This window comes from Enhydra lutris, unplaced genomic scaffold (genome assembly GCF_002288905.1).
Source record: "Enhydra lutris kenyoni isolate GAN:26980312 unplaced genomic scaffold, ASM228890v2 scaffoldscaffold5, whole genome shotgun sequence".
Classification (NCBI taxonomy): Eukaryota; Metazoa; Chordata; class Mammalia; order Carnivora; family Mustelidae; genus Enhydra; species Enhydra lutris.
Window position 1 is genome coordinate 51029204 of NW_019154089.1, and position 26203 is coordinate 51055406.

At 37.7% G+C, this 26203-nt stretch overlaps 1 protein-coding gene across 2 annotated transcripts; it reads right to left on the bottom strand.

Annotated features, from left to right (window-relative positions):
- Positions 1-217: 217 nt before the first annotated feature.
- LOC111141253 (interleukin 7 receptor) lies at positions 218-26203 on the bottom strand. 2 transcript variants are annotated; one of them, XM_022493699.1, is made up of 9 exons: positions 25976-26203; positions 21928-22066; positions 10261-10418; positions 6894-7051; positions 4560-4722; positions 3888-3896; positions 3546-3639; positions 2567-2642; positions 218-2171 (listed from the first exon to the last, which is right to left on the bottom strand). In XM_022493699.1, the coding sequence occupies exons 1-9, from the start codon at positions 26055-26057 to the stop codon at positions 1668-1670; spliced, it is 1383 nt and encodes a 460-aa protein (XP_022349407.1). In that variant the 5' UTR covers positions 26058-26203; the 3' UTR covers positions 218-1667. The 2 variants fall into 2 exon arrangements, with proteins under 2 accessions (XP_022349407.1, XP_022349406.1); XM_022493698.1 differs by lacking the exon at positions 3888-3896.

Genomic DNA, 26203 nt, shown 5'->3' on the forward strand with positions numbered 1-26203 from the left:
TGCTCAGCGGGGAGCTTGCTTCTTCCTCTGCCTCTGCCTACCACTCTGTCTGCCTGTGCTCATGCTCTCTCTCTCTCTCTCTCTAATAAATGAATAAAATCTTTATAAAAAATAAAAAAAATAAAACCCCCTTCCCAGATATCACAAAACAAAACAAATAAAGAGATTAAAAACACATCACCTCCTCAACAAACTAAAAACAGAAAGAAAAAAAAAAGATATGAAATATCAACCCCAACAACAGCAGGGACAAACTCCTGGACAAAACCAAACCAAATCCTGAACCCATGCCCTTCATGACTTCCTGTGCCTCAGCTGCCCTGTGTGATTCTGCAGGTGCCCAGGGGCTGGGGGCCAGTGGGAGAGACCTCCCCTGCACTCCCCTGGGTTGCCATTACTTAGCTGTCTTAAGCCGGTTTGAGATAATAACCAGAAATTCATCTAGACCAAGAAAGGCAAGGGGACGCATGTCAAATCTTCTTTATCTTCAAGACCAGGGCCAAGTCAGCTCACTCACTGTGTATGTTTACAGTTCTCCTTGAAGCTTGTGGCAGCATCTAAGGCTGTAAAACTCAGGACAGTCTGTAGATGCGTTTGGGTTGGGGCAGTCTCTACACACATAGAAAGGTTATTCTTGGTTTATTGCTCAAATGCACCTGTATCCAGAGCTGGTAACAGATTCTTCTATTGTCAATGGATGCAGCTGGGTGGTGGTAGCAAGAGAATCATGTGTTTGATAACTAATAGTAGAAATGTTGGGCTTCTCCTTTTTCAGAAAAACAAAGTCAAGTGGCATTTGTGGCTTTTTCTTGCCTTATTTGGTTTTCATAGACGTGGCTAGCCATGGTAGTTCACATACTACATCACCCTTTCTTTCTTTTAGTCTTTTTTTTTTTTTTTTTTTTTTTTTTTGGTGGCCTTGTCCCCATGTGTCTGGGAAACTCCTGCCTTATGCTGCTTGTCCTGGAATGAGTATTTATAACTTCCCCTTTCACTTTCAAAATGACCCAATTTGGACAATAAATTATATAGTAATCCTGTTCCATATTATTGAAGTCTGGCACTTGTAAATGGAACGACCCCTAAGCAAGGAGAAGGTACATGGCTTGAGGGGCGGTGGGCACAGTTAGATGCCAACCATCAAACCCCATGCTGAGGGGGAACAAAATGGACAAGTTACTTAACGCCTCCAAGCCTCAGTTGCATTATCCATTAGAAAAGAGAATAATAATAATAATAACAATAAAAATTGCGCCAGTGCCCGGGATTACCATAAGGATGCAGGGAGACAAGATGTGTAGAGCACAGGACACACAGTGAGTCTTAGTAATGGAAGATATCATCCTTGTTCTCCTTTCCCTCTGTCTGCCCTTGCCTTCTTCCTGCCGTACACCCCCCTTTCCCCTCTCCTCTACCCTTTCTTTCATTCTTTCCTGCTTCTTTTTATTTCTGAAATAATGGAATAATTTGTGTTGCCTGCAGCAGAGTGCTCCTGCCTCAAGCCAAATGATCTTGGAGTGGGGAAGAGTGGTCCAAGCTATGTTTCTGAATCCTGTAGATTATACGGAGGGCTGGCATTAATTTTGTCTTCTTTGTCCTATGAGGGAAAGTAAGTAGGAGTTCAGTCATCTTGGTCTTCATGGTTCCAGTCCTGCATTTCTGACAATTCACTGGTTTTGGTAGAAGCTGGACATGGTGACATATGCTTCTTCCTGACTTGATCCCAAGGAAGTGAGCCCGGGCTGTCCCCGGACAGCTGGGTTCAGTGTCAGGATTCCTGGCTGGAAAGGAAATGGAGTGGGCATGGTGCTATTTGTAGTTCCAGACCCAAGCAGCAGGCCCTGGTACATATGAGGCCCATTCTTGCCACCTTCCTTGCAGTCTGGGGACCTGGAAGAAGGTTGCACAAGGGCCTCACACATACTGATGCTTCCAGCCAGGCTTCCAAAGGGTGAATCTCCTCTGAAGGTTTTTGGGGTGATGACTGCATGCTCTGATGGCCAGGTGGGGCCCTGCATACCGCCTCGAAGCCTTTGCTTTTCAGTCTCATCGAGTTGTGGAGGAGAAGTGTCTTGCAGAAAGCTCTCTGCTTCATCTCTAGCTTGAATGCCATCCACCTTATGAATCTGGCAGTCCAGGAAGCTTTCAGGGTTGAAACTCACATTCAAATTCTGCACCAAAAAGAGAGAAGGCATGGAGAGTTCTCCAAAGGGACACACAAGCAAAGGTTCAGTTCATGGAAGGATGTAAAGAACTTTCTGACAGGGGTCTACCAGAGAATGTTGGAGAACTACCCATACGTTCTAGTTGACTCTGCCTCTGGAAACGCTATGACACATCAAGGTCTAAAGGGACTGGCTATGTCCTCCACCCTGGGAGACTTCTGAGACTTTTATCTCATTTTAGTTTCCTACCTCTAGGGTGGTACAGCCAGGATCTCGCGAGGGACCCTAGTCATGGGCTGCACAAAAGACCAAAACTTGTTCAACTATTCTATATCCTGCAATATCATTCTTGGGTACTGGGATGCCTCTAACATTGTGGTAGAAGTGCCAGAAACCCTCACCTTTTTGGGTTTCTTGCACAGTTGTTCCAGAGTCTTCTTATGATCGGGGAGGCTGGGCCACACAATGGGTTTAATTCTGAAATGAAAGAACATTGAGAGAGAGGAAATGAATGGTGTGGGAGCATGCACAGTAGGTCTTTCCATTCATTCTGAGCCAGAAATCAGAAGAGCGGATTTCTAGTCTTGGCTCTGCTACAACTAGGTGGGTGAGATTGTGTAAGTGACTTGTTTTCCCTGGACCTCAGTGTCCTGTCAATTCACAGAGGGGTCATTGTCAGTCATCTCTGTGAACACCGTGGGGAGAGAGCCCTGGGAAAGAGGAACAGTGAAGTTTGGCAATGGTGTAGCTATGAAGCCAACATTCACACTGTTCATCTACTCCTAATACAGGTGTCATCATCTTATTCCTCCTCTCTACTGGCAGTGACTCCTCTGCTCTTGTTCTGGTGGAGATGAAGAATATTTTCTAAGTCACCCAGGGAAATTACTCTAAGTTGTTCTTTTTCAAGTTGGAGTCTTATGAGAATACATGGCTCTGTGCTGTGGGTAGCTTTCTAGAACATTAATAACGTGAAGGTATGTGCCAAAAACATCATTTTTATAATGAAGCCAACATGGCTCTGTCATGGGGTAGAATGCAAATCCCCATAAAGTCATGTGCTGAAATTCAAGCTTTCAAATACATTCTTCATTTTCCCTGGGTACCCCAAGCCACCCAGACATTTTGGAGGCATACTTTCTATTCTGTTAGGAGAAAAGGTTTGGGAGGAGGGTTTGCCCTATGTCAAATTTACATATTTTCTTTCCTTATGAAATTAATGGTTGAAATTCACCAGTGCCCCCAGCTGGGGAGGAATATGGGCACTGTAATTCCAGAAATGCCTTATTCCCCTTTGTAGTTTTTTCATCAATAAATAGGGTTAGAGCTCCAACTGTCTGGGACCCCATGTAACCATCCTCTTTATTAGTTAAAGTTCACCTTTTTTTCCATAATGCGCAGGCCAAGATGACCATCAGAGCCACAAAGAAGAAACTCAGAATGCTAATAGTTAGTAAAACAGGATCCATCCTCCCTGGAATGCAAGGATAGATCTTGGTTAGCAATCATTAACCACGTAGTAGGGGAAGCTTTCAGGGTGTTTTGAATTTATTTAGTAACTTAGGCCCATCTGTTATTTCTTCAAAGTTACTTTTCAGTGAATAGGATGATGTACTAGATTTATAAACTAAGAATTTTGGTTTCAGTAAGTGGCACTGAACTGGGTGACCAGGTCTAGAACATCTGTCACTTGAAATATAAAAGTGACAGGCATTAAGCTGCCAGAACTCTCTCCCAACTCCCACCACCAAGAGAAGGAAGCCCTGTAGGAGAATGATGAGGCGGATTCTCTATACTGAAGACTCGGAAAATTCCAGTCTGAGAATGGGAGTCTGGGATGGCAGAACAGTTCCCCTCATACCTCAAAGATAAGATATCTATGCAGTGTTTTTGTTCTTCAGGGGCCTGCCTGAGCCATGTTCTTTGTTTTTTATGGCCATTCTTGCTTCCTAGACCACGTGGGTATCTTTGCTATTCTGAAAAAGGAGGCATGGAAGAGCAGCATTTGGTTGCCTGTCTTCCATCACCACAGGTGTTCCCTAGAGGCACTTTACAGAGACCAGCCATTGGAATTCCAGTCTAAATTGGTAAAGTGGAGGTAGTAGATGGGCATTTTCTTCAGAATTAGCATCTCCCAAGAGCATCTAGGTCAGTAGAGTCACTGATGATACCAGTAGAGTCATTTGATCAACAACTAAGGACCTTGCTCCCACCACTTCCTTGTTCTTCACCAAAGGGGCAAAGACGGCAGGTCATTCTATAAAACTGTAAGAATGCCCTCAGGGGAGTCCTAACTTGTGGGTTCATTTAGCCTCTCTGGCTCTCACTCCTGCTCACACACTTTGACATGCAAAGCCCTATGAAGGGCACAAAGATTCTGCAGTCATTTCCCACCTGTGATCTCTGGTGTTCTGAAGTGGAAGGTTGGACTCCATTCACTCCAGAAGCCTTGAAAATAGTTGGCATTAGGGATGGACCGGACTTTAATCTCATACATTGCATCAGGTTGTAGTTTTCTCTGTAGGAGTGTCAGCTTTGTACTGGATATGTTCACATGCTAAAGAACAAAGTACACCATTACCCATCTAGGATTGAAAAAGAAGTGCTACCCAGATCCCCCGAATCATTTCAAGTTGAGTGTCTTCAGTCACATGGATACTCTCATTAGGAAAAGAAGCTATGACATGGGGAGGACCATGTGTGAGCTCCTAAATGATGCTATCAGGGGTCAAGGAGGGCAACAGTACCATAAGTCTTTGTTCAGGTGAGCTGGGCTCTCCACTCCAGGAGGATATAAATCACTCCCAGTCTCCCACCTTCCTTTCTATACTTTAATTTCTTTTTTCCCCTTTTCCCCTATTTCACATTCCAAAAGGAAATAAAAGGGAGTGGTAAGGTTAGTGAGCAGGAATAATTTCTCTCTAGAAAATATACCACTCTATATTGTAAATAGCAATATAGAGACAATAGTATCTTCAAAAATGTGTATTACCCTTAAGGAAAAAAAAATCTTTCAATTTGATCAATAAAAAGTTACTATTCCATTGTTACTTACACTTATATTTATTCAATTATTAGTTTTCATGTATTTATTGAATTTACATATTTCTAATTTTTGAGACATTTCCAAGTTTCTTGCTAATTTTTCTATTCTACATTTGTCCTTTTCTTAATGATTTATAAGACCTCTTTATATAGGAAAGATATTAACCATCTGTCAGTTGTATATGTGGCAATTTAATCCTAATTTCTAATTTCTAATTTGCCTAATGACTTTGATTATTTATGTGCTGACATTTATAAGCCTTTATTTTTATGTAGTCACATGTATCAATCTTTTGCCTTTTTTTTACTGCTTTTATGCTTAGAATATTCTTCTTCATCTCAAGATTATATAAACATTTACCTATATTTTCCCTACCTTGTTTATAGTTTCACTTTTATATAATTTCCTTAAGTCATCTTTTTATTTATTTTTATATGGAGCAAGTTAAACATTTAACTTGGGTTTTTTGGCAAGTAGCAAACTGACTGTTGTACTATCATTTATTCAAGATCCTTCCTTTCTTCACTATAGTTGTTTTTCCACTGGTGCATTTTCAGATGAAGGTTCAAGAGGGCAGGATCAAGGTAGCCTAGTTTGTGGGATGGATGGGTAGAAAGACAGAGAAGGCCGTTTAGGGCAGACATTACATTTAATATAAGTACTGTAAGCAACATGTTGTGGAAAAAGAAGGCTAATCCTGGCCTGAAAAAAGGGAAGAGTATGGGTAAGTAGACACTCTTCACCTTGAGAAGGAGAAGCCATCATTTGGTTTTTGTCCATGTGGTACAAAAAAGACAGAAGTTAAGCCAGTAGGCTAAGAGGAACCTGAAAATCTGGGACACTCTACTTTTCTCCCGTCTTTTCCTCAAGACAAATTTCAGGGACAGCTAGACCATTCCAACAACAGTAACTCATAGAGTCTAAGTAATCCTCCAAATTATGATACAAATGAATCTTGTTACTAAGCAGATGAAGAACTCAGGCTTTTAAAAAAATGAAGAAAAATATTCCACTCGCTTCCTTACTTCAAGCTGATTCCATAACTCCTGTGACCCAGACTGTGGCTATGACTTGGTCATGATTTTTGTCTGATTTGCCCGTGAGAGTTGTGTACTTTTGAGAGCCCCAAATAAAGAGGATCAATTATGTCTTAATCTGTATTGTTAATTCAACAGCCTAATTTAGAAACTTTAATAAAAGCAAAACTAGAGCTAGAAAAAAAAATGAGAGCTAGAATGGGATGACCCCGAGAAGACCTAGGTTTTGTGGAAACTGAAGCTTCTTTCAGGAAAAGGTACATTTTGTTTTTTAAGGATTTTATGTATTTATTTGACAGAGAGCGATACAGTGAGAGCGGGAACACAGGGAGGGGGAGTAGGAGAGGGAGAAGCAGGTTTCCCACCCAGCAGGGAGCCAGACCTGAGCTGAAGGCAGACGGTTAATAACTGAGCCACGCAGACTCCCCAAGAAAAGGTATATTTTGACCACAAAATTGCTAGGGGCCCTCTCCAGGTAAATTTACCTCTGGGACAATGAAATTTATAACATTAAGAGGTTTTTATTTTAGAGTTTCATGTAAGTGTTTTAAATTTCATGTATTTTATGTAAATTTACTTATGAAGTATATTTATATATACATCTTTATGAATGTTGTAATGGATAAATGTGGGTAATCTACATACCATCCAGTCATTTTCATTTTTTTCCTGGCGATAGGCCACCTCATGCATTAATTCTTTCACATACTTCTTCTGTGAATGAGATGTGTTAAATGTCACCAGAAAGTCATTTGCTCCCTCACGATAGATGACTCTTATGTCAAAAGGAGCCTCAGGTTTAACTAGAAAGGAAAAAGAAAGGAGGTCAGTCTATAGGGCAGTCAAGAAAATAATTATACTTTTTAAAATTCATCTACTCTGAAAATCACATTCTTTTTCTGAGTCAGTAACTGGGCAACTGTTGAGAAAACCGTTTCTTCTTTTTCCTGATTCACAGCCTGACTACACTTTTCAGCCTCCCCAGCAGCTGGGTGTGGTCTTGTGAGCAATGTGGGTGGAAGTGATGTGCACCATCTCCCATCCTGGCCCAGGAACCTTACATGTATGGCCCTATGCTTATTCCCTTTCTAACACTTGGAGACATATGTTGAAGACAATGGAACCACAGAATGAAGGAACTCTGAATATTGCTTGGAGGAGCATCAACCACAGATTAGAAATACCTATTTTGGTTCTTACATGAGCAAAAAATAAACTTTTGGTGTTTGAGATGTCATATGTTTTAGGGCTTATTTGTTATAGCAGCTAGTGCCAATTCTACACTAAAACATATTCTCTTTGCCTTTTGAATACTAGAGAACTTGCTAATAACTAGCCCCCAAATAGGAGTATTTGAACTTTGAGTCCTCGTTATTCCAATAAAATCAGATTGTAAACTGGGAGACTTGCACATCTCAGCTATAAGAATTTGAGGGTCTGCCTACTGGCCCTAAGCTCATAACTCCCAGTGTGACTTCAGTCTAGTTTGTATTGGCTCTAAATTCTTCTCTGGTCTCTTCCTTCTGCCTGTTTGCCATGCAAAGTTCCTCTTAGGATCATATGCACCATATATGAAATGCTATTGAGGGAGATAGGTTTTATTCTAGGCAAAACGATCCCAGAGAAATGTACTAAATTCCTTAAAAAGCATGCGTGTCACGTGGCCTCTCCACTATTGTCCAGGGGCTTTCCTGTCTTGGGTTCTTAGCTACTCTATCGCCAAAGCCTGGGATGTTAGTTGTCTAAAGATGGGACAGCCACTTTTTTGCATGGCTGATCTCAGACAGAGATGGGGAGCACATAGGTTAAAATCTAAGCTAAACCTATTGTTAATGAGAGAGTATGTGTTCATCAAACTCTTATACTCTGTAGACTGATCTGGAGTCTAAGCTACCTGATTTGGACTTTAAGACCGACTTGCTGACCAAGTAAAGTGAACTCATGTGGTGGAATTTGGCTCACTTACTGTAGTCACTTGCTCATAGTGGTAACCACCTAAGATTTTCCTGCATTGCCCCAGAGATCCTGAAAAAGAGGAAGTGTCTCCTTTGCCCTTCGATGTCTTGTAAAAGAGGAAGTTTATTCTTTTTTACTCTTAGATGCATTATAGAAAGGGAAGGTGCCCAGGGGGAACAAGGGGAAAGGCAGGTGGGTATAAAGAAACAGACCAACAGAGAATATTGTCAACATTTTCACGTGCCAAGTCAGTTCCTACTCTTCATTCAAGAGAATAATTAAGATTCACCTTCTCAGTGAAACCTCTGATACTGAATTCCTTGCCTCATTCCCATCTCCCAAGGACTCCCAATAAGGGAAGAACAGACTTATGTTGATTATACACCTACTAAGCACCAAGTGCTTTAGTTACACAAGCTTCCACCAACAATCCCTTATTACCACTATACTGATGAGGAAATTGAGTCTCAGAGAGATTAATTAAGTTCAGGCTTCTATAAAATGGTTTGCTAGTATTTAAAGCCAATTCTGTTTGATTCTGAGGCTTGCTCTTCTCTAGCTTTTGTTTCTGTGCTCCATTATCTCATACAGGCTTGCCAGGTGTCCTCCCAATAAGTCTGTCTCTGGTCCAAAGGGTGCCTTTGAGCATATTAGAAAAAGTAGATCATTTCTCAAGCAATATTTTTATAAGTTAATTTATTCTGGAAACAATCTGAACAATAACAGATTTACCGCACCAAGACTAATGGGAATGGAGGAAGTTACCCCTCTAGCCTTATCAGAGGGCCCAAACCTAAAGAAGGGGAAGTATGTGAGGGCCAGGTAGTTGCAGGGGAACTCTGGTCAAGGGCTCAATTAGGGACTTCCAGTTTAAATTCAATTCAGTGACAGTTCTGCCAATGAAATATAACTTTAAGAACCAGAAGAAGGTACTACTGAGTAATATGCCTCCACTATCTCTCATCCTGGTTGCTTAAGGGTACTTTCTAAAACGCCAAGAGGTTCCTAACTCCCACTTCGCAGGGGCACATGCTACCAGGTGTAAGCACTACTGCTTTTTTCCCTTGGCCCCTCAGATGTGGTTTTTTAGATTTGTTTCTGCTGGGGTATAGAAATTGGGCCTCTGAGAGAACTGGGTAAGATTTGGGGATTCAGATGGACGGGGTGCCACCTGGAGTCTCTAAAATGCCAGGAGTCTGTCAGAAGACTGAGAATCTTTGCCCTTTCTACCTGCTCTCAGAGAAGTGAGAGATACATATTTGCAATTATGTGTGTGTGCGTGTGTGTGTGTGTGTGTATGTGTGTGTGTGTATCTATCTATCTATCTATCTATCTATATATTTGCAATTCCAGTGATGAACCTGTAGATATTATGCTCTTGCACAGTGCACAAACTGACCATCCATCCATAACAACCTAGTCTACAAATGACAAAACTCAACTTTCTTGTGTCCCATACTCATAATTATCTTGTTGTTATTATCTCCTTCTTAGCTTTCACATAGGTTGTGGCCTATGTTGTTGTGTGGCCAACATGCACAAGCCTCTGCCTAATGTGTCTTTTTCACTATCTCTGCCTTTTTTCTGGGTAATTTTTTACAGATAGAACTTCTGCTTTTACTCTATATTTTACCAGTTTAGTGAGGCAAAGCTGAGATAGATTTAAAGGTTCTCACCTCCTTGTTGTCTCTAATGAATACTGCTCTCTTACCTTTAATTTTCTTTTTGGGCGCCAAAGAAGGGGTCAAAAATAGGGAGAGAAAGTGAACCATAGTATTAAAAACCAGCAAAAGAATGCACCTCTTTAATCACTTTGTCCAGTTTCCTCCTTGTGTATATTGTTTTATCTAATCTCCATAGGTAGAATAAATATGAGTAGTTATTATTCCATTGCACTGATGCACTGTAATAGGTTTAGACATTCTCCTACACCAAAGTCGTCTGAGGTTTTGAAAATAACTTTATTTTTTTCCCCATTACTTACAGATTATGACACTGAATCAGTGATTTCATATATCCCTAAATGGCAACTATACTCCTATATACAACTTCTTACCTATTTTGACTATGTTCAATTTCTTGGAAGTTATGTTTTTTCCTCCAAGTTTCACATGTATTAGGCTGTCTCCAATGAGTAAGAATTTCTTTGTCTTAATGAAATACATCTCATGCAGTTTATCAAAAGCCAGGCATTTTATATTCAAAAGGGCTCCACTGTAGAAACAAAAAGTGAATCCATCTTAAATCAAGTCAGAGTCTCTGTATACAATAGAGTAGCATTACATGGACATTTCAGTTGTGTGACTTCAACTCTGTCCATAGGTATGTAGATGCATAGATGCTTATGAGAGAGAGAGAGAGAGAGAGAGAGAGAGAGAGAGAGAATTAAATAATGTGGCATCTTGCTATTGTCATACCTAGTGATATACTGAATCTGAAACAGTCAAAGCATGTTCATGAAAAAGATGGAAAATTCCTATTTTTAAACGATCAATCATTGAAAAACAAATACTTGTTTAGGTGAGAAGGTAATCGCTCTTTTTGATATCCTGCAAAAATAAATTGAGAAAATAAAACCTGTAAAGAAACATTGTCCCCAGAAAACTTAAAGGAAATGATACAATAGTCCAAAGAATTGTATACATAAAACCATACATACTTAATGGGTAATTTAGGGATTTTCAAAGATAATTTTGACTGTGCTCCACTTTTACCTAATCAACAGACTTTAAAATCAACCCTTCTTCCCATATTCCCTAGCTTAACACACAGTAGCCATGCTCTAGGAATTGAACTCTGTCACTTCCTCTTCCCAATTCAGATCAGATTTTCAGGAAACTGAGGAAGAGAGATTGTTGCCTACTGTACAACTAACATCAAAATCTCCACATTGAGGCACTGGGGTGCTCAATCAGTTAAGTGTCTGCCTTTGGCTTAGGTTATGATCCTGGGGTCCTGGGATTGAGCCCTGCGTTGGGCTCCCTGTTCAGCCTGGAATCTGCTTTCTCCTCTCCCTCTGCCCCTCCCCCAACTCGTGCATGCGTGTGCGTGCGTGCGGGCACACACACACACACACACACACTCTCTCTCTCTCTCTCTCAAATAAATAAATATACATATATATATATATAGTTAAAGATTTTATTTGTTTATTTGACAGAGATCACAAGTAGGCAGAGAGACAGGCAGAGAGAGGAGGAAGCAGGCTCCCTGCTGAGCAGAGAGCTAGATGCAGGGCTTGATCCCAGGACTCTGGGATCATGACCTGAGCCGAAGGCAGAGGCTTTAACCCACTGAGCCACCCAGGCACCCTAATAAAATATATTTTTTTAAAAGTTCCACATTGTACTTTTTAAATAAAAAGTATAAGTTTGAGTTCCAGTACTAGCAGAACAACTTATGTCATACTAGCCCTCTAATATGTAACTATTATAAACCTTAGACAAGCTATTTTTTGGGAAATCCTATTTAAAAGCTTTAGAGAGTAACCAAAAGTATGCAGACATGAGAAAGAAATTAATCCTTTAAAAAGAGATGGATAGTATCCTTGTTTCTACTTTTTTAAAAATTTGTTTGATAGTAATCCTCAGATCACACTGTGATAGGCATCTAGAATATAATGGAAAGCCACAATTTTGTTTTCTTGAGAAGTTAGAGGACTTGTCTGCATGGCTGGATATTTTTAATGGGGATGTATGACACCAGATCTGCATATAAACTTTGCTCATATCAGTATATGTCCCTTTAATTGTCAAGTGTGGGAGAGACTCTAAGAAAAACATGGGTTAGCAATAGCTAGATGGCTCTAAAAAGTACTGAAATGAGATTTTAGGTGCTGTCTCAAAATAAAAGAGAATTTGAAGATTAATCTAGTCCTGTTAACCTACTAACAGAGGTAAAACTAACATTCAGCAGAGGAATTCAACAGAATCCAGAAAACCTGTTACCAATGTCTTTCATACATTCAAAAGTTACTACAATTGATGAAAAAAAGAAAAATGAGACCCATAGTAAAGACAAAAAGCAGTCAATGTAAAGCAGTCACTCTAAAGTGACCAGATGTTGGAATTAGCAGAAAAGGACTTTAAAGCAGCTTTTGTAAATATGTTCAAGGGCTAAACAAAGAATATGGCCATAATGATTGAATAGATGTGTAATGTTAATGGAACTGTGGAAATTGTAAAAGAAAACCAGATGAAAACACTGTAATGAACAAGTAAATCCAAAATTTGTAAAAACGCACTGAGGGTATTAGATGGGCTTAACAACAGATTGAAGATGGCAGAGGAAAGGGTCAGTGAACTTGAAGATAGAGCAATGACAAGTTTTCAGTCTGAAGTAACAGAAATGGTCAGTGACCTATAGGATGATATCAAGGGATAAATAAATACGTAATTAGAATTCCAGAACAAGAAAAGATACTAGGATGGAAAAAAAAACATAAAAAATAATGGCTGCAAATTTCCCAAATGTAACAAAAATGTCTATTTTTAGGTTTAAGAAACTCAGCAAATCCAAGCAGGATCAATCCAAAAGAAACCACCCCTAGGCACATCACAGTCGAATGGCTGAAAAACAAAGGCAAATAGAAAATTTTGAAAGTATCTAGAGAAAAATATCACTTCTGATCAAAAACTATGGGAACTGAAGACCCTGGAATAATACCTTTAAAACTCTGGAAGAGAGAAAAAAAATATGTCCACCTTGAAATCTCACATGCACAAAATATTCTTCAATAATTAAGGTCAAGTAAAGATATTTCCAGATAAATAAAAATTGAGATAATTTGTTTTAACTTCTTTAGACCAGAGGGCATTGATACCATAAGGGATTGCAGATCTATAGGAGACAAATAGGTGTACCAGAAAGGCTATACTTTGGTAAATATAAAAAACAATATATATTTCTTTCTTTTAAATTATTTAAAGCTAAATGATTGCTTAAAACAAATATTATAACATTATTGTGACCTTTATAATCTATGGTAGATGTAAAAATATATAACAATAGTGCATAAGATAGGATGTGATAATTGGAAGTATATTGATGTATCATTATAAGTTTCTTTATATATGAAATAGTACAATATTAACTCTAAGTAAACTATGATAAGGTTGAATATTGTTAACTATTAGAGCAATTACTAAGAAAAAGATATTGCCCAAAAGTACAAATAAGGAAGAAATTGAGTATCTCAATAGCTCTATTTCTTTCAGAGGAATTACATTTATTATCAACAGACTTCCATAATAAGAAAACTCTATGCCAGATACTTCTATGTTGGTGACTTCTAGCAAATATTTAAGAAACATGCTAAGAAAAGCATGGGTTAGCAATAGCTAGATGGCTCTAAAAAGAACAGAACTGAAAACTAAGAACTGTGCCAATTCTACAGAAATTACTCTGGAAAATAGAGTAGAAACAGACTCTATCCAACTTACTTTATGAAGTTAGCTCAACTCTTGTACCAAAAGCTGGCAAAAATATCACAGAGAAGAAATTTACAGATAAATGTCCCCCTAGAATGTATATCTAAATTTCCTCAAGAAAATATTAACACATTGATGTTACTACTATGAGAAAGTAGGTCACATCCCAGGAAATCCAGGCAGGTTCAGCAATCAAATATGAATCATACAATTCACCATATTACCAGAACAAAAGTCATACATAATCTGATTATCTTAAGTAATGCAGATAGACATATGACAAAATTCAACATCCACCTATAATAAAAACTCTCAGCAATTAATAGAAGAACATTACCTCAACCAGTTAAAGGAAATGTACAGAGTCTAGAGTTACTATCATATTTAATGGTGAAATTGTGAACATTTCTCCCGTTGATAAGGACAAAACAGGAATAACCACTTTCACCACTTTTATTTATTAGAGTACTAGAGGTTCTAGCCAGGGCGTAAGGCAAGAGGAAAAAGTAAAGAAGAAGACACCCAGTTTGAAAAGGAAGAAAAAACCCTTCTTTGCAGACAGCATTATATAGATTCTCCAACACAATTACAGGAACTAGTAGGGTGAATTCTTCAGGGTCAGAATATAAAAGACAATTATATTTCTATAAGCTAGTATCAAACAATTAGAAAATAAATTTTAAAAACAACAACTCCACTTATGATAACAATAAACATAAAATGCTTAGAGATAAAATTAATAAAGGATGTTCAAGACCTTTGAAATGGACATTATAAAACATTCCTCAGAGCTATTAAAGGAGATCTAAATAAATGGAGTGGCATATTCATGGATTAGCAAATTTAGTAGTGAGAAGATAGCAAATTCCCCCAATGTAACAGATATAATATTAATCAAAATCTCATCAGGATTTAAAAGAAAAAAAAAACAAGCTGATTCTAAAATTTATGTGGAGATATAAAGAGCTCAGAATACTCAAAACAACATTGAAAAAGTAGAGCAAATATGGAAGATTCAGAGTAGATGATTTCAAATTTACTATAAATCTATCATAATCCGGCCATTTTAGACCTGGCATAAGACTAGATAAATTGGGGCACATGGATGGCTCAGTCTTTTCAGTGTCTGCCTTTGGCTCTTGTCATGATCCCAGGGTCCTGAGATCAAGCCCCGTACTGGGTTCCCTGCTCAGTTGGAAGTCTGTTTGTCTCTCTCCCTCTGCACCTACCCCCTGCTCATGTACACACTCTATCTGTCTCTCTCAAAAATAAATAAATAAAATGTAAAAAAAAAAGAATCAATAAGTTGATCAACAGAAAGTTTAGAGTTCAGAAATAGACTTGCACATAGAAGTTTAATTGATTTTCAATACAAGTGCCTTATCAATTTAATGGGAAATAGAAAATCTTTTCAACAGACTGTCCTGAAACAACTGAATAAATATATGGAAGATATGAACCCTAATCTCATGAAAAATTAATTAGATATGAATTATAGATCTCAATTTAAAGTTCAAACTATAAATTATCTAGGAGAAAACATAAGAAAATATCTTTCTGACTTTGAGAGTGAACAAAAATAGTGTTGACACACACAAAAATTAAACATAAAAGAGAAAAAAAAGACATATTGGACTTTCATCAAAATGAAAGCTTCTTCCTCATTGAAATACACCATTAAGAAAATGAAATGACAAGTTACAAACTGGCAGAAAATAGTTGTAATCCATATATCTGACAAAGGAATTATATCCAGAACATAAAAGAATTCATACCCATCAACAATAAAAGGATAAATAACTCAGTAAAAAAGACAAATGGCTTTAGCAGACAGCTGCCACAAGAAGACATACAAATGGCCAGCAACTACTCAGAAAGATGGTCAAAATTATTTGTTATTTGAGAAAGGTAAAGAAAAATTACGAGATACTGTTTTCAAAGCCACATGTTGGAGATGATGTGTAGCTCTCACACTTTCTTGGTTGATGAGTAGAATGGTATAACCACTTTGGAAAACTGCTGGACAGTTTCCTACAAAGTTAAACACACACCTACCCTATGATTCAGTGATTCCACTATGGTTTTTACCACAGAGAAATGAAAGTGTGCATTAACAAACACATTTGTAAAATAATTTAGTAGCAGCTTAAAAAAATAATAGTCTCAAATTTGAAAAATCTCCAGTGTCCATCAAGAGGAGAAAGGATTCAAAGCTTGTGATGTATTCATGCAGTGGAATTAATAGCAGTTGAAAAGATGAGCTCTGATACATACATCAACATGGGTAATTCTTGAAAACATTTTGTTGTGTGAGAGCATTCATATAGAAAAGAGTAAACAGTGTGTCATTCCATTTATAAGAACTATTGGAAACTGGCAAAACCAGGGGGTGACAGATTGCTCACATGGGAAGAACGGCTGAAAGGGGACAGGAGGCATCCTTCTAGGGTGAAAGAAATATGCCATATTAAAGAAGGAAGCAAAATATGTATTCTCATTGTAAAAATAATTAAACAATGAAGAATAAAAATAAAAGTACTCATTTCTCTTCCTTCCTTAACCCTCAATTTAATGTCCTTCTCCTGTGATAAACATGGTTGCCAATTTTTTTTCTGCATACACTTCTAGCCAAATAGCCCTGAATAGAGGTATAGCTGGCTCAAATTTGAAGTGGGGATAGTGGCAGAAAAATAAAGTCTTTGTACAGATTTGCTTACAGGGAAAGAATTCTTCTAAATAAGTTATTTTTATAAAAAAGATCATAGGAAATATCTTCTAAAAAGGTCCTTTACTATCTAGAATCCAGAATGTGTTGGTTTTCTTTGGGAAATTGGATGTGGGTGTACTTATCTCAGCATGTGCTCAAGTGAGCCCTCTCTGGGATTGTTCCTGGACTCTGAGCAGAAAGAACATGTTTGTGGCTTGAGATGAGGTGGGCATTGGGTTAAAATCTGAGAAGGATGCCTCAGCTTTAGGGGCAGAGTCTCCTAGCTCTGGGTTGCTGTGATCTTTGAGTGACTGGTTATGCTTCTGCATTCAGACAAAGATAGAGATGGTTGAAGAAATTTTAAGTTTATTAATTGGCTAAATATACTTACTATTTGTGGCACCTTCCTTAAAATTGTCCCACCCCCAATTATAGTTTTTTTGTTGTTATATCTTAAGGTATGCAATTGTTTTGGCTTTAAGTGTGTGTGTGTGTGTGTGTGTGTGTGTGTGTGTGTGTTGGACTTTCTAGAGAGTGTATCCTTCCTTCATTGAGGTTTTTCCCCTTGGAGTAGAGTAAATACCAAAAGCAAATTTTTAAGTTAGGCCAGATAGATACCAGGGAAGAAACTTGGGACGAGTGTCACATGGAAAGTTCTGAAGATGGCAATACATCATAATTAGATGAATAAGGATAGAAGGGGAGAATTGGAGTAGTATTGCATTTCTGAATTTAGGTAAGACATGTTGTGGAGAAATTAGAAAGATAATAGCTTTTAGTTCGGTCATCGAGTTTAGAATATATTTGTAAGTAAAACATGGTAGAATATTCAATTATAAATCCTTAACAAGAAGCAAGTTCTTGGTATTGTTGGAAGTTTAAGAAGAACCTAAAATGGTATTCTTGGTTCATTCCCACCTTTTGGAGAATGAGATTAATAAGCAATGAAATAGAAAGGATCACTATACGGTTGGCTTGTGAGCCTTGGCATCCTTTTTTTTTTTTTTTTTTAGATTATTTATTTATTTATTTGACAGAGATCACAGTAGACAGAGGCAGGCAGAGAGAGAGAGAGAGGGAAGCAGGCTCCCTACTGAGCAGAGAGCCCGACGCGGGACTCGATCCCAGGACCCCGAGATCATGAGCTGAGCCGAAGGCAGTGGCCCAACTCACTGAGCCACCCAGGCGCCCCCTTGGCATCCTTTTAAGTGTCTGAATTCCAGGATCCACTCTATATAGAGGGGAAGCCATGCTAGGAGCTAAGAAAACCCAGTGGCCTACAGTGGACAACCTCACTTTGTGCCAGTGGCACTGGCCTAAGGTAATTAGAGGAAACTTAGTGTCTTCCCCATGATTAGTTAAACTCAAGTCAATGCAATTGAATTTCAATTAAGTTAACTAGGTTAAAACAATTTACTTTGTTGCTAAGTATTTATTGCTAAGATTAGACATATTCTAGAACTACATTGTTCAACACAATAGCCACTACTTGGTATGTGGTTATTGAACATTGGAAATATGGCTAGTCTAAACTGTGATGTGCTCTATGAAATATACAACAGATTTTGAAGATTTAGCATGCAAAAAAGAGTGTAAAATATCTCATTAATATTTTTATATTGATTGCATGTTGAAATGATAATATATTGGATATATTAACTTAAATAAAATATATTATTAAATTAAATATATTATTATATTAAATATGTTAATTTAAATTAATTTCATCTATTTATTTTTCTTTTTTTAAAAATGTGGCTACTAGAAAATTTAGAATTACATATATGGCTCAGATGTTTGTAGATTGCACTGTATTTCTGTCAGATAGAGCCATTTTAGGGTATTTTGGGGGGAGAAAAAAAGGATTATAATTATCCAATGTTAAAATTAAACACAGAAACCAAACTTGCATATTCTCTGGGCAGACAAAATAAGTTAGTCATGTAAGCAAATGTTTTAGCTTACTTCGTAAGACAAGCAAGATTAACTTAACCTGGGTGACTTCTTGCTTATGCTTCTGACAATCACAAGCAAAACTTAAATCGTTTGCCAAAATTGATAGGAGGTAACCACTAACCAATTTCCATTCAGTTAAGAAAATTCTAACATTATAGCCAATCACTGTAAAGAATAAACCTTCATCGCCTTTACACTATGTAAGTTGCTTTATAACAATATATCTCTAAGCCTCATTCCATATTTTAGTTTAAGTGCTCCTGGTTTGCAAACTTTTTGGTACATGCACAATAAACTTTCAGAAATTACTACTTCAGTGATTTGCTGGCTTTACTTCTGTTTCTTGTTTGTTTTATTTGTTTGTTTGTTTTGTTGTTGTTGTTGATGTACTTTTGACCTCAAGCTAACAAATTTGGGCCTGTAGGACCTTCCAAGGGGACCTCAACCCTAAGCCTCTCACAAAAACCCTCTGTTTCTGAAAACTGGGAGACACCATTGGGAAAAACATAGTGCCTGCCTCTTTACCCTGTCTCCAGCTTCCTAAATTTCCTGCAATCATGTCTGATTTATCTGGATAAATGCATTTCTCCTGAGGGGGGCAGGCAGGTATCTCCATGGAAATATTAAAAACAGAAACAAAAGCAAACTATAGCTTTATTCCTCATTTGGCCTTGAAAGACAGAATCAATCTCAAAAATATCGAACAACTTTGAAAGTTAGTATGGTTTACTGAAGAAGGACTAAATTAATTACCTGACAGATATCGCTAGGTAATTCTAGAGGTAGATTTGGCAGGGTGCCTGTGTCACAGGTGGTAAATGATGAAACCAAGAGTGACATATGTGAAGTGATATCTGTAGGTGGCAACTGGGAGTGAATGTGGTACCCCCAAGAATGTGGGAATAAAGGAAATCAGTTGCCTTCTGAAAGCTGACTGTAGAACTTACACAAACAGCTAAAAAGCAGGGTTCCCAATTCAAGTGCCTATGGTATCTATAAGAGTGGGCCTAACTTCTGGACTGAGATTTAAATGTCTACCCACAGAAGCAGCTGGAATTCTACTTTGTACTTGTGTTGTATGGGCCCACTATTATCAAACCTGATTTTTAAAGAGAAAAACTAGATGTTTAAGTGCTGGCAGCTAATCCTAAAAAAATTTAATAAGCACTTTAAAGTCTGAACCAAATAACCTTCATCTTAAAATGAACAAACTCCTTTGTTTTACTTTGTATTTACTGAACAAACTTTTGATCACATTTTTAATGAAAATCAGTCTACACTGAGAATTAAGTGCCATTTACAGGTACTGACCATATGCCAAAAACCCCAATGCAAGGTAGTTGTTCTGATCAGAGAGCTTAAGTAACTCCTTGGTCACAGAGCTCCCTGAGGGTTGCTATTGGGATTCTAACCTAGGTGACTGTTTTTGGTGCCTCTGTTTTGTCATTCTAGGTACCTGCAAACTGTTTAATGTTTTGGTGAATGAAAAATTTTCAGATCACCCAGTAAGAGTGGATTTATATTGATATACACCCTACTGGCCTGCTCTGTTTCTCTTCTTCCCCAAGACCAAGTCTCATAGGTCCTGAGTCCAGTATGAATATCTGGGTATCTATAATAATTGTTATCTACCACTGTGAAATCATCAGTTGGCATGCCAGTAATCTAATCCTATGATTTTGGCTAATCCAAGTACATTCCTGAGAGGCGGATCCTCTCACTGAACACTAAGTAATTTAGTTTCTAACCCTGGGAGATTGGTGGCCAGATCAGACAGGTGGTAAACTCACCTAGGAAAATATCCCTAGTAAACTGGGAAATAATACCTGGTTTCTATCAACAACCTGAACTGTGTAAAGACCTCATCAGAAAGCACATTTTTGAGTCATTTCCAATTTCTTCTTTATTAACATGTTAAAGGAATGAAAAGTTCCAATAAATCTAGTTTCACTAGAAAAGCAACCTAGCCTATCCAGCGAATATAGCACACCAGGGGACTTTGATTTGAGAAACAATGTCCCTGCTGGGCCTAGGAATTACATGAAAATCCCTGTCAACATATACCTTTATAAAAACAGCTGCTTTCTAGGAGCACCTTATCCTCCTCATATTTGTTTCACACTGCAAAACATGTCTTAAGACAATCCTTTTCCAACTGAAATATCTAAATCCAATTGAAAACCCCCAGTAGAAGCTGCTGACAGATTACAATATGACAGGAAAAAAAATCAAGAAATTTGAAAAAGGGAGTGGGCAAGTTTGTTCAAGGGGGCAAGGAAGTGGTGTGAGGAAAAGTGGCCAGAAAGGCCATCTCAGCCTCCCAAGGAGAAACTACGTTAGCACGACAATCCACCAAAGAGCTGAGTGGAAAACCCAAAGTCAAACCTCTGTTGAGGGGGTTTTGTCCATAAAAATGAATGGATGGTTTGAATGAGTTGTTTGGCTGTGTTGGTATAGTCTAGTTGCAGTAGAGATTCTGGACATTGAAGGTTGCTGTTCTTCTGACGATTTATTTCTGGAAAGTGTGTTAGAGAAGTGAACGTACAGAGGCAGAGTGAGAACGCACTATGGAATTCAAGTCCAATACCATCCTTCTCCAATGACTCCATCAGGAAGCAGTGCATGAGCACATGGAGGAAATCTCCTGTAATTTAATGTAACACATGTGATTTAGAGCTTGTCTAGACTTTGTAGTAGAGGAGCCTGGCTGAAGGTCTACTGAGTATAAGAAGCCCTCTTTTCCGACTGGTGGATCTTGACTTACTTTTTTTTCTAAGAAACTAATTAGGTCATCTGATATGAATTTGGAGATAACCCTAAGTTAGAATTTCACATTGGAGTATTTATTTCAAGTCATCAGAGAGAGTAACCTTCAGCAGCAAAAGACGGTTTGTGGAGGGAGAAGAAAGCTCCCTGAGCTCTTCACCAAACTTTCAAACCAGAGAGAGACTTTCTCTTTTCCCTTGCGTTTTCTCCGAGACCTCATGAAACCAAGAGCTGGGTTATTCCTGTGGATTTTTGGAAAATTGATACTGAGGTTATCATGCAAAGTGAAACTATGTCAAGAGAGTAGAAGTTAGGTCTGTACTCAGATTTTGTTATTTTAATGCCCTTTTCCCATTACTTATTATATACTGGATATGTCTTCTAATTAAATTATTAAAGTATTAAATTATTTAATCATCCAAACCTCCTTATGAGTTAGTATATTTCATTTAACAGGTGAAGAAACTGAGGCATAGATGAGTTACATAACTTGCTTTAGGTTAAAAAGCCAAGTCCATGAAGTATTGGGATCAGAAACCAGTTAACTGTGCTCCAGAGTACAACAAAGCACTAGACTGTCTCATGTTGAGACAAAGAAATCTGGGGGAGGAGTGTCCTAGGAAGGCAAGATTTAAACTCTGCCACGAAGTCAGGATTGTGAGGTCATCCTGTCAGCTTGCTGTAACAGCAAGGCTGGACAGATGAACCTGTGAGAGCATCTCTGCTGGAGTCTTTTGGTGAAGAACAGGGAGTTTCAGGAAGTTTTTGGAATCTATTTGACTTCAGTACTTGAGAATTAGGCCCCATCCTCCCTCCCTTGCTAAGTAGCAGATGAAAGGAGAGGCAGGATTTCTAGGCACCTCACCATATTTCAAATTCCAGATTGGTGATATTGACGTCGGGGTCATCAAAAGCACAGGTCAGCAAGTGCTGGGTTCCATCCACTTCCAACTGACTATAGCAAGAGAATGAATAGTCATCCAGTTCGGCATCTTCAAACTCTCCTGGGGAAGAACAAATCTGCAACTGTTAATGAAGCAAATGAGTGCCTCCTTTTGAAATCTGGAGTGACATTAAAGAAATGGTAGCCTTTTGGGGCAGACATGAAAGAATGATTATAAGTTTATTTAAAGAAGAAAAGACCAAGGGAAAAGACAGAAAAACCAATACCAATACCCAAACATAAAAGAGCCCAAATCCAAACCAAATTGATCTCTAGTGAGCACAGATTTTTCTAACAGGGAACAAAATCATCACAATTACTAAATAACCTCCAAATATTTCTAAATATTTCTGCTATTGAGTTAGTGCACCAGAGATCTAGAATAAAATACTAAGTATACTCTTTCTTTAGAATAAAATACTAAATAAACTCTTTCTTTTTTTTTACTGTTAATTTTTTCTGTTAAATGGTACATTTCGAATATGAGATACTTTATCTCCATTATTCAAAAGTTACCTAATCTAGCCTTTGACTTTATCACTAATCTTCACTTATTTACTCCCAAGTATTTCTTTTTTGAATGAAGGAAAATGAGAACCATCTTACAGTCAGAAGTTTACTTTTTAAGAGATAGCTTTTCCTTGCCTAAATAGGCATCCCAACCATAACTGTAATTGATTATCTCCATTGTATGAATATTTATTTAAAGCAATTTGTCTTAAGCTACTAAGGCAAATGTGGTTAATAAAAATTAGATCTGCCAGGACTCAGAGTAGTAAACCTTTGCATGAGTCCTACAGGTACTGCTCCTATAGGTATATAGATCCTTCCTCTATAGATATTATATCTTAAAGACATCAGAATTCTGGAAGTATGGAGGGAACCAGAATTTTTTTCAGCCACTTTTGGGCAGTACAATCTGTCACAGATAGTACTAAATTTCTTAGACTGGGTTGAGGACCCTAAGATTAAACAGACATTTTGTATATATATTTCACAGTATTTAATAAAAAAATTGTCAGCAAATACACTTGGACTGGGACCTGAAAAAAAATCCAGCGTAACTGAAGCCATTCTCAGAATGGTCAAATGTGAGCCTGTGATGGCTTCCAGGTCCATCAATACGAGAAATTACTTTGACCCATCAACAACAGAAATTAGAATCTCTTAGGGTTTTAAATAGGATATAGAATGTACTAAAATTAAACCCCAGTTGAGTGTACTGAATGCAATGAAATATAGAAACAGCATCTTCTTTATTTCAATAACTAAGTAGGTCTGTGAGAAAATTAGTAAAGCTGGTTGTGAGTGGACCAACTAGCTGAGTGACAGGTTGGTTCAGTTAAAGCCACAAATCTTGAAAAGCTAGATCTAGATAAGAGCTGTTGGCACTTCTCTTTCTGACCATTCCTAGAACTCACTAGGCCCACAATTCTGCCACTAGCAAAGACTTCTTATGTAATTTCAGCAAGGTATAGCCTTCTTCCTGATGACAGTTTTAAATAATGAAGGGGAAACCCATCATTTAGGGCTCACATTTTAAAGCATGTTCATTCCTAATCTTATAGGACTAAGCTCTTGTCTCCTAAGAACTGGCTGTTTTCTCAGTGGAATGGTTCTAGGTGGCTTTAGCCTGCCTTTACTCAGCAGTCCTCACTCTGTCTTGACGTTTTCTCTTCTATAAATCTTCCACCAATCCTATACAACAGAACCTACATTACTGTTTGGATTCAGGCTTCTGTGGATCAGCTTTGTCTCCAAAATTCTTTGAGATCAGTATAAGCCAGAGAGAGAACACAGTCTAGCAGATGCTGAGCACCAGTAGAACAAAGCACTCCTACCTACCTTAGCCATCCTGTCTGGTGGAGTGAGTCTGATGTACATTTTCATACAATATACAAAGCACTGGTCATACAATTAAAGTGACTATGTTTTGAGAAGCAGTTCATTGGCTCTTTAGCCAATAAAGTTGCTTTGTAACCAAGAAAATTTCCCCTCAACAACTTGCAAAATTGCAAGGCATTTTACAAAGAGAATATTATATTTGATCTAAGCTGAAAAATCTTTAGGTAAAGGTTGTATACATAGCGGTTAAGGCCTCTGGCACCACAGCTGGACAGATATGGGTTTAAATTCTTATTATTCTACTTTTTAGCTGTGGTCCTTGTCAGGTTACTCAACCTCTTTATGTCTCATTGTTTCAATATGGAAATTCACATTATTTTGAAGAATGATTGAACAAAATATATGCAAAGACTTAGCTTAAAATACAGTAAGCACCCAATAAGGGTTAGCTATGACTATCATCTTTTTGTTGTTGTTGTTTTTGAGAAATAATAAATGAAAAGGTAAAATAAGAATTCTAATTCTGAAATATATGTGAAAAATTTGGGGGCTCCTTTGAAAAAGAATTCTATGTCAAAAGTATTATTACTATGGCTTTGAAATTACATAGAACTTTTAAACAGTGAGTTAACATATCCTTCTTTAAATGCTCACTATCTAAGCATATTTTTCTATAAAAATTTAATTATTTGAATATGTATTATAGACAAGGCCATGTGGTTTAGAAATGTTTCTATTGAAAGAAATTAGGTTAATTAAAAGCATAAATGGCTTGGATTTTAAAAAAATACCCCTTTCTTCTTTTGTTCATCCTTGTGGTGATTAAAGAATGAATCTTTCAACAAATAGCAGCTGATTATTATACAACCCAAACTGAAATGTGTTTTCAGATGATCAACGTGGATGAGTGGTTAGATTTCCTAAATCCATCTGAAATTTAAAAAGTTGAAGTGAAAACTCAGTTTTCAGTTAGAATTTTTATTTCCTTGAAAAAAAAAAGTATAGCCACCAGGAAGAAATAGAGGGAATAGATTATACTCTGAAGAGTAAGAATTAGGTGTTACTTGCCAACCACCTATCTGTGCAAACACTAGGCAACACTTTCAAATAATAATCATCCTCACAAAGAGATTCATACATGGTCACGCTGTGAAAAATGTCAGCCCTCTGATAATTCCCCTAGTTAAAATATTAGGAATTTCCACCCTTAGTAAATACATGACTTGACATATCTAAGCTGAATCATTAGGCTGATGTATTTGATAACCTTGGTAAGAAAATCCTTTTTAACTCTTAAAGTGATAGGACTTAATTATCAGGAACAAATGGGTGGTCCAAATTCCCAGTTGGCTCCTGTTGTGACTATTTTGCCTTTGTCTACAGTCCTATTGTAATTACAACCTGTTTACTAAGTAGGCAGCACCGGCTTCTAGGTGTTAAGTATTTCAAGGATGCCAAAGATTATTATAGGATGATAAATTTGCCAATATGTAGAAAATTAAATATATTTCAATGAGACAACTCATTCAGATCTTTCTCTGCTCAGTTATTCACTAAGAATCTCACATAAGTCTATCAAAACTAAAGTATTTTGAAGAAATTTTCAAATACTCAATTCAAATACTGAATGTGTACATGTTCTAGACACTCTTTTAGGTGCTAGAGATATGGCATTGGTGAATGCAGACAAAGCTGTTGTTTCTGGAAATTATTTTATCATGAAAGTCATGCTTTTGGAACCTCCTGAAAAGCTAAGCAAAAGAAATCTAGCTTGATTTTTTAACAAGGTAAAACTTCCTTGGAGATTCTCCAATAAGCACAACCATTGTGTCCATATGGGTATTCTTTTTTAAGAGCAGAGGCATTGACCAACAATTAAGATCCACATTTAGAGAGTCAAATGCATTCTTTTCTGACAATTCTAAGACTTTATAAAACACCCACAGTATTGTCCCTAAGACCTCCCGTCCTGGTGGTTAGAACTTATAAAATGACTGATTATGTGGTAAGGTCTCCAACTCCTTTCCAACCCAGTGTCCAGATCAGGTCTGTTAGGGATCTGAGTAACCTGAAGCATATGCTAGAGATAATCTGAAATCCTAAAGAAAAGTTAGAAATGACTCACCATTCTGTGCATAGCCACTTTCTCCAGAAACAGCTTGAAGTAAATAGAAAACCATACCAAAAGCTGTACCCAGAATCATCATTCTGAGAGAGAGAAAGAAAGGAGAGAGAAGGTGTGTGAGCCCATGTGTAGGAATGAATGGGAGAGAGCAGCAGTGAGAGAGAGACAGAGACAAATCTACAGCTTTGGCACTTTATACTTACTTAACCACAGACAGGGGGAAGTATA

Coding starts and splice junctions, on each gene's coding strand:
- LOC111141253 (XM_022493699.1), bottom strand. CDS start 26,057: ATGATGATTCTGGGTACAGCTTTTGGTATGGTTTTCTATTTACTTCAA. Junction 22,067..25,975: donor AAGTGGCTATGCACAGAATG/GTGAGTCATTTC, acceptor GTTCTTCCCCAG/GAGAGTTTGAAGATGCCGAA. Junction 10,419..21,927: donor AATCTGGAATTTGAAATATG/GTGAGGTGCCTA, acceptor TTGTTTCTACAG/TGGAGCCCTTTTGAATATAA.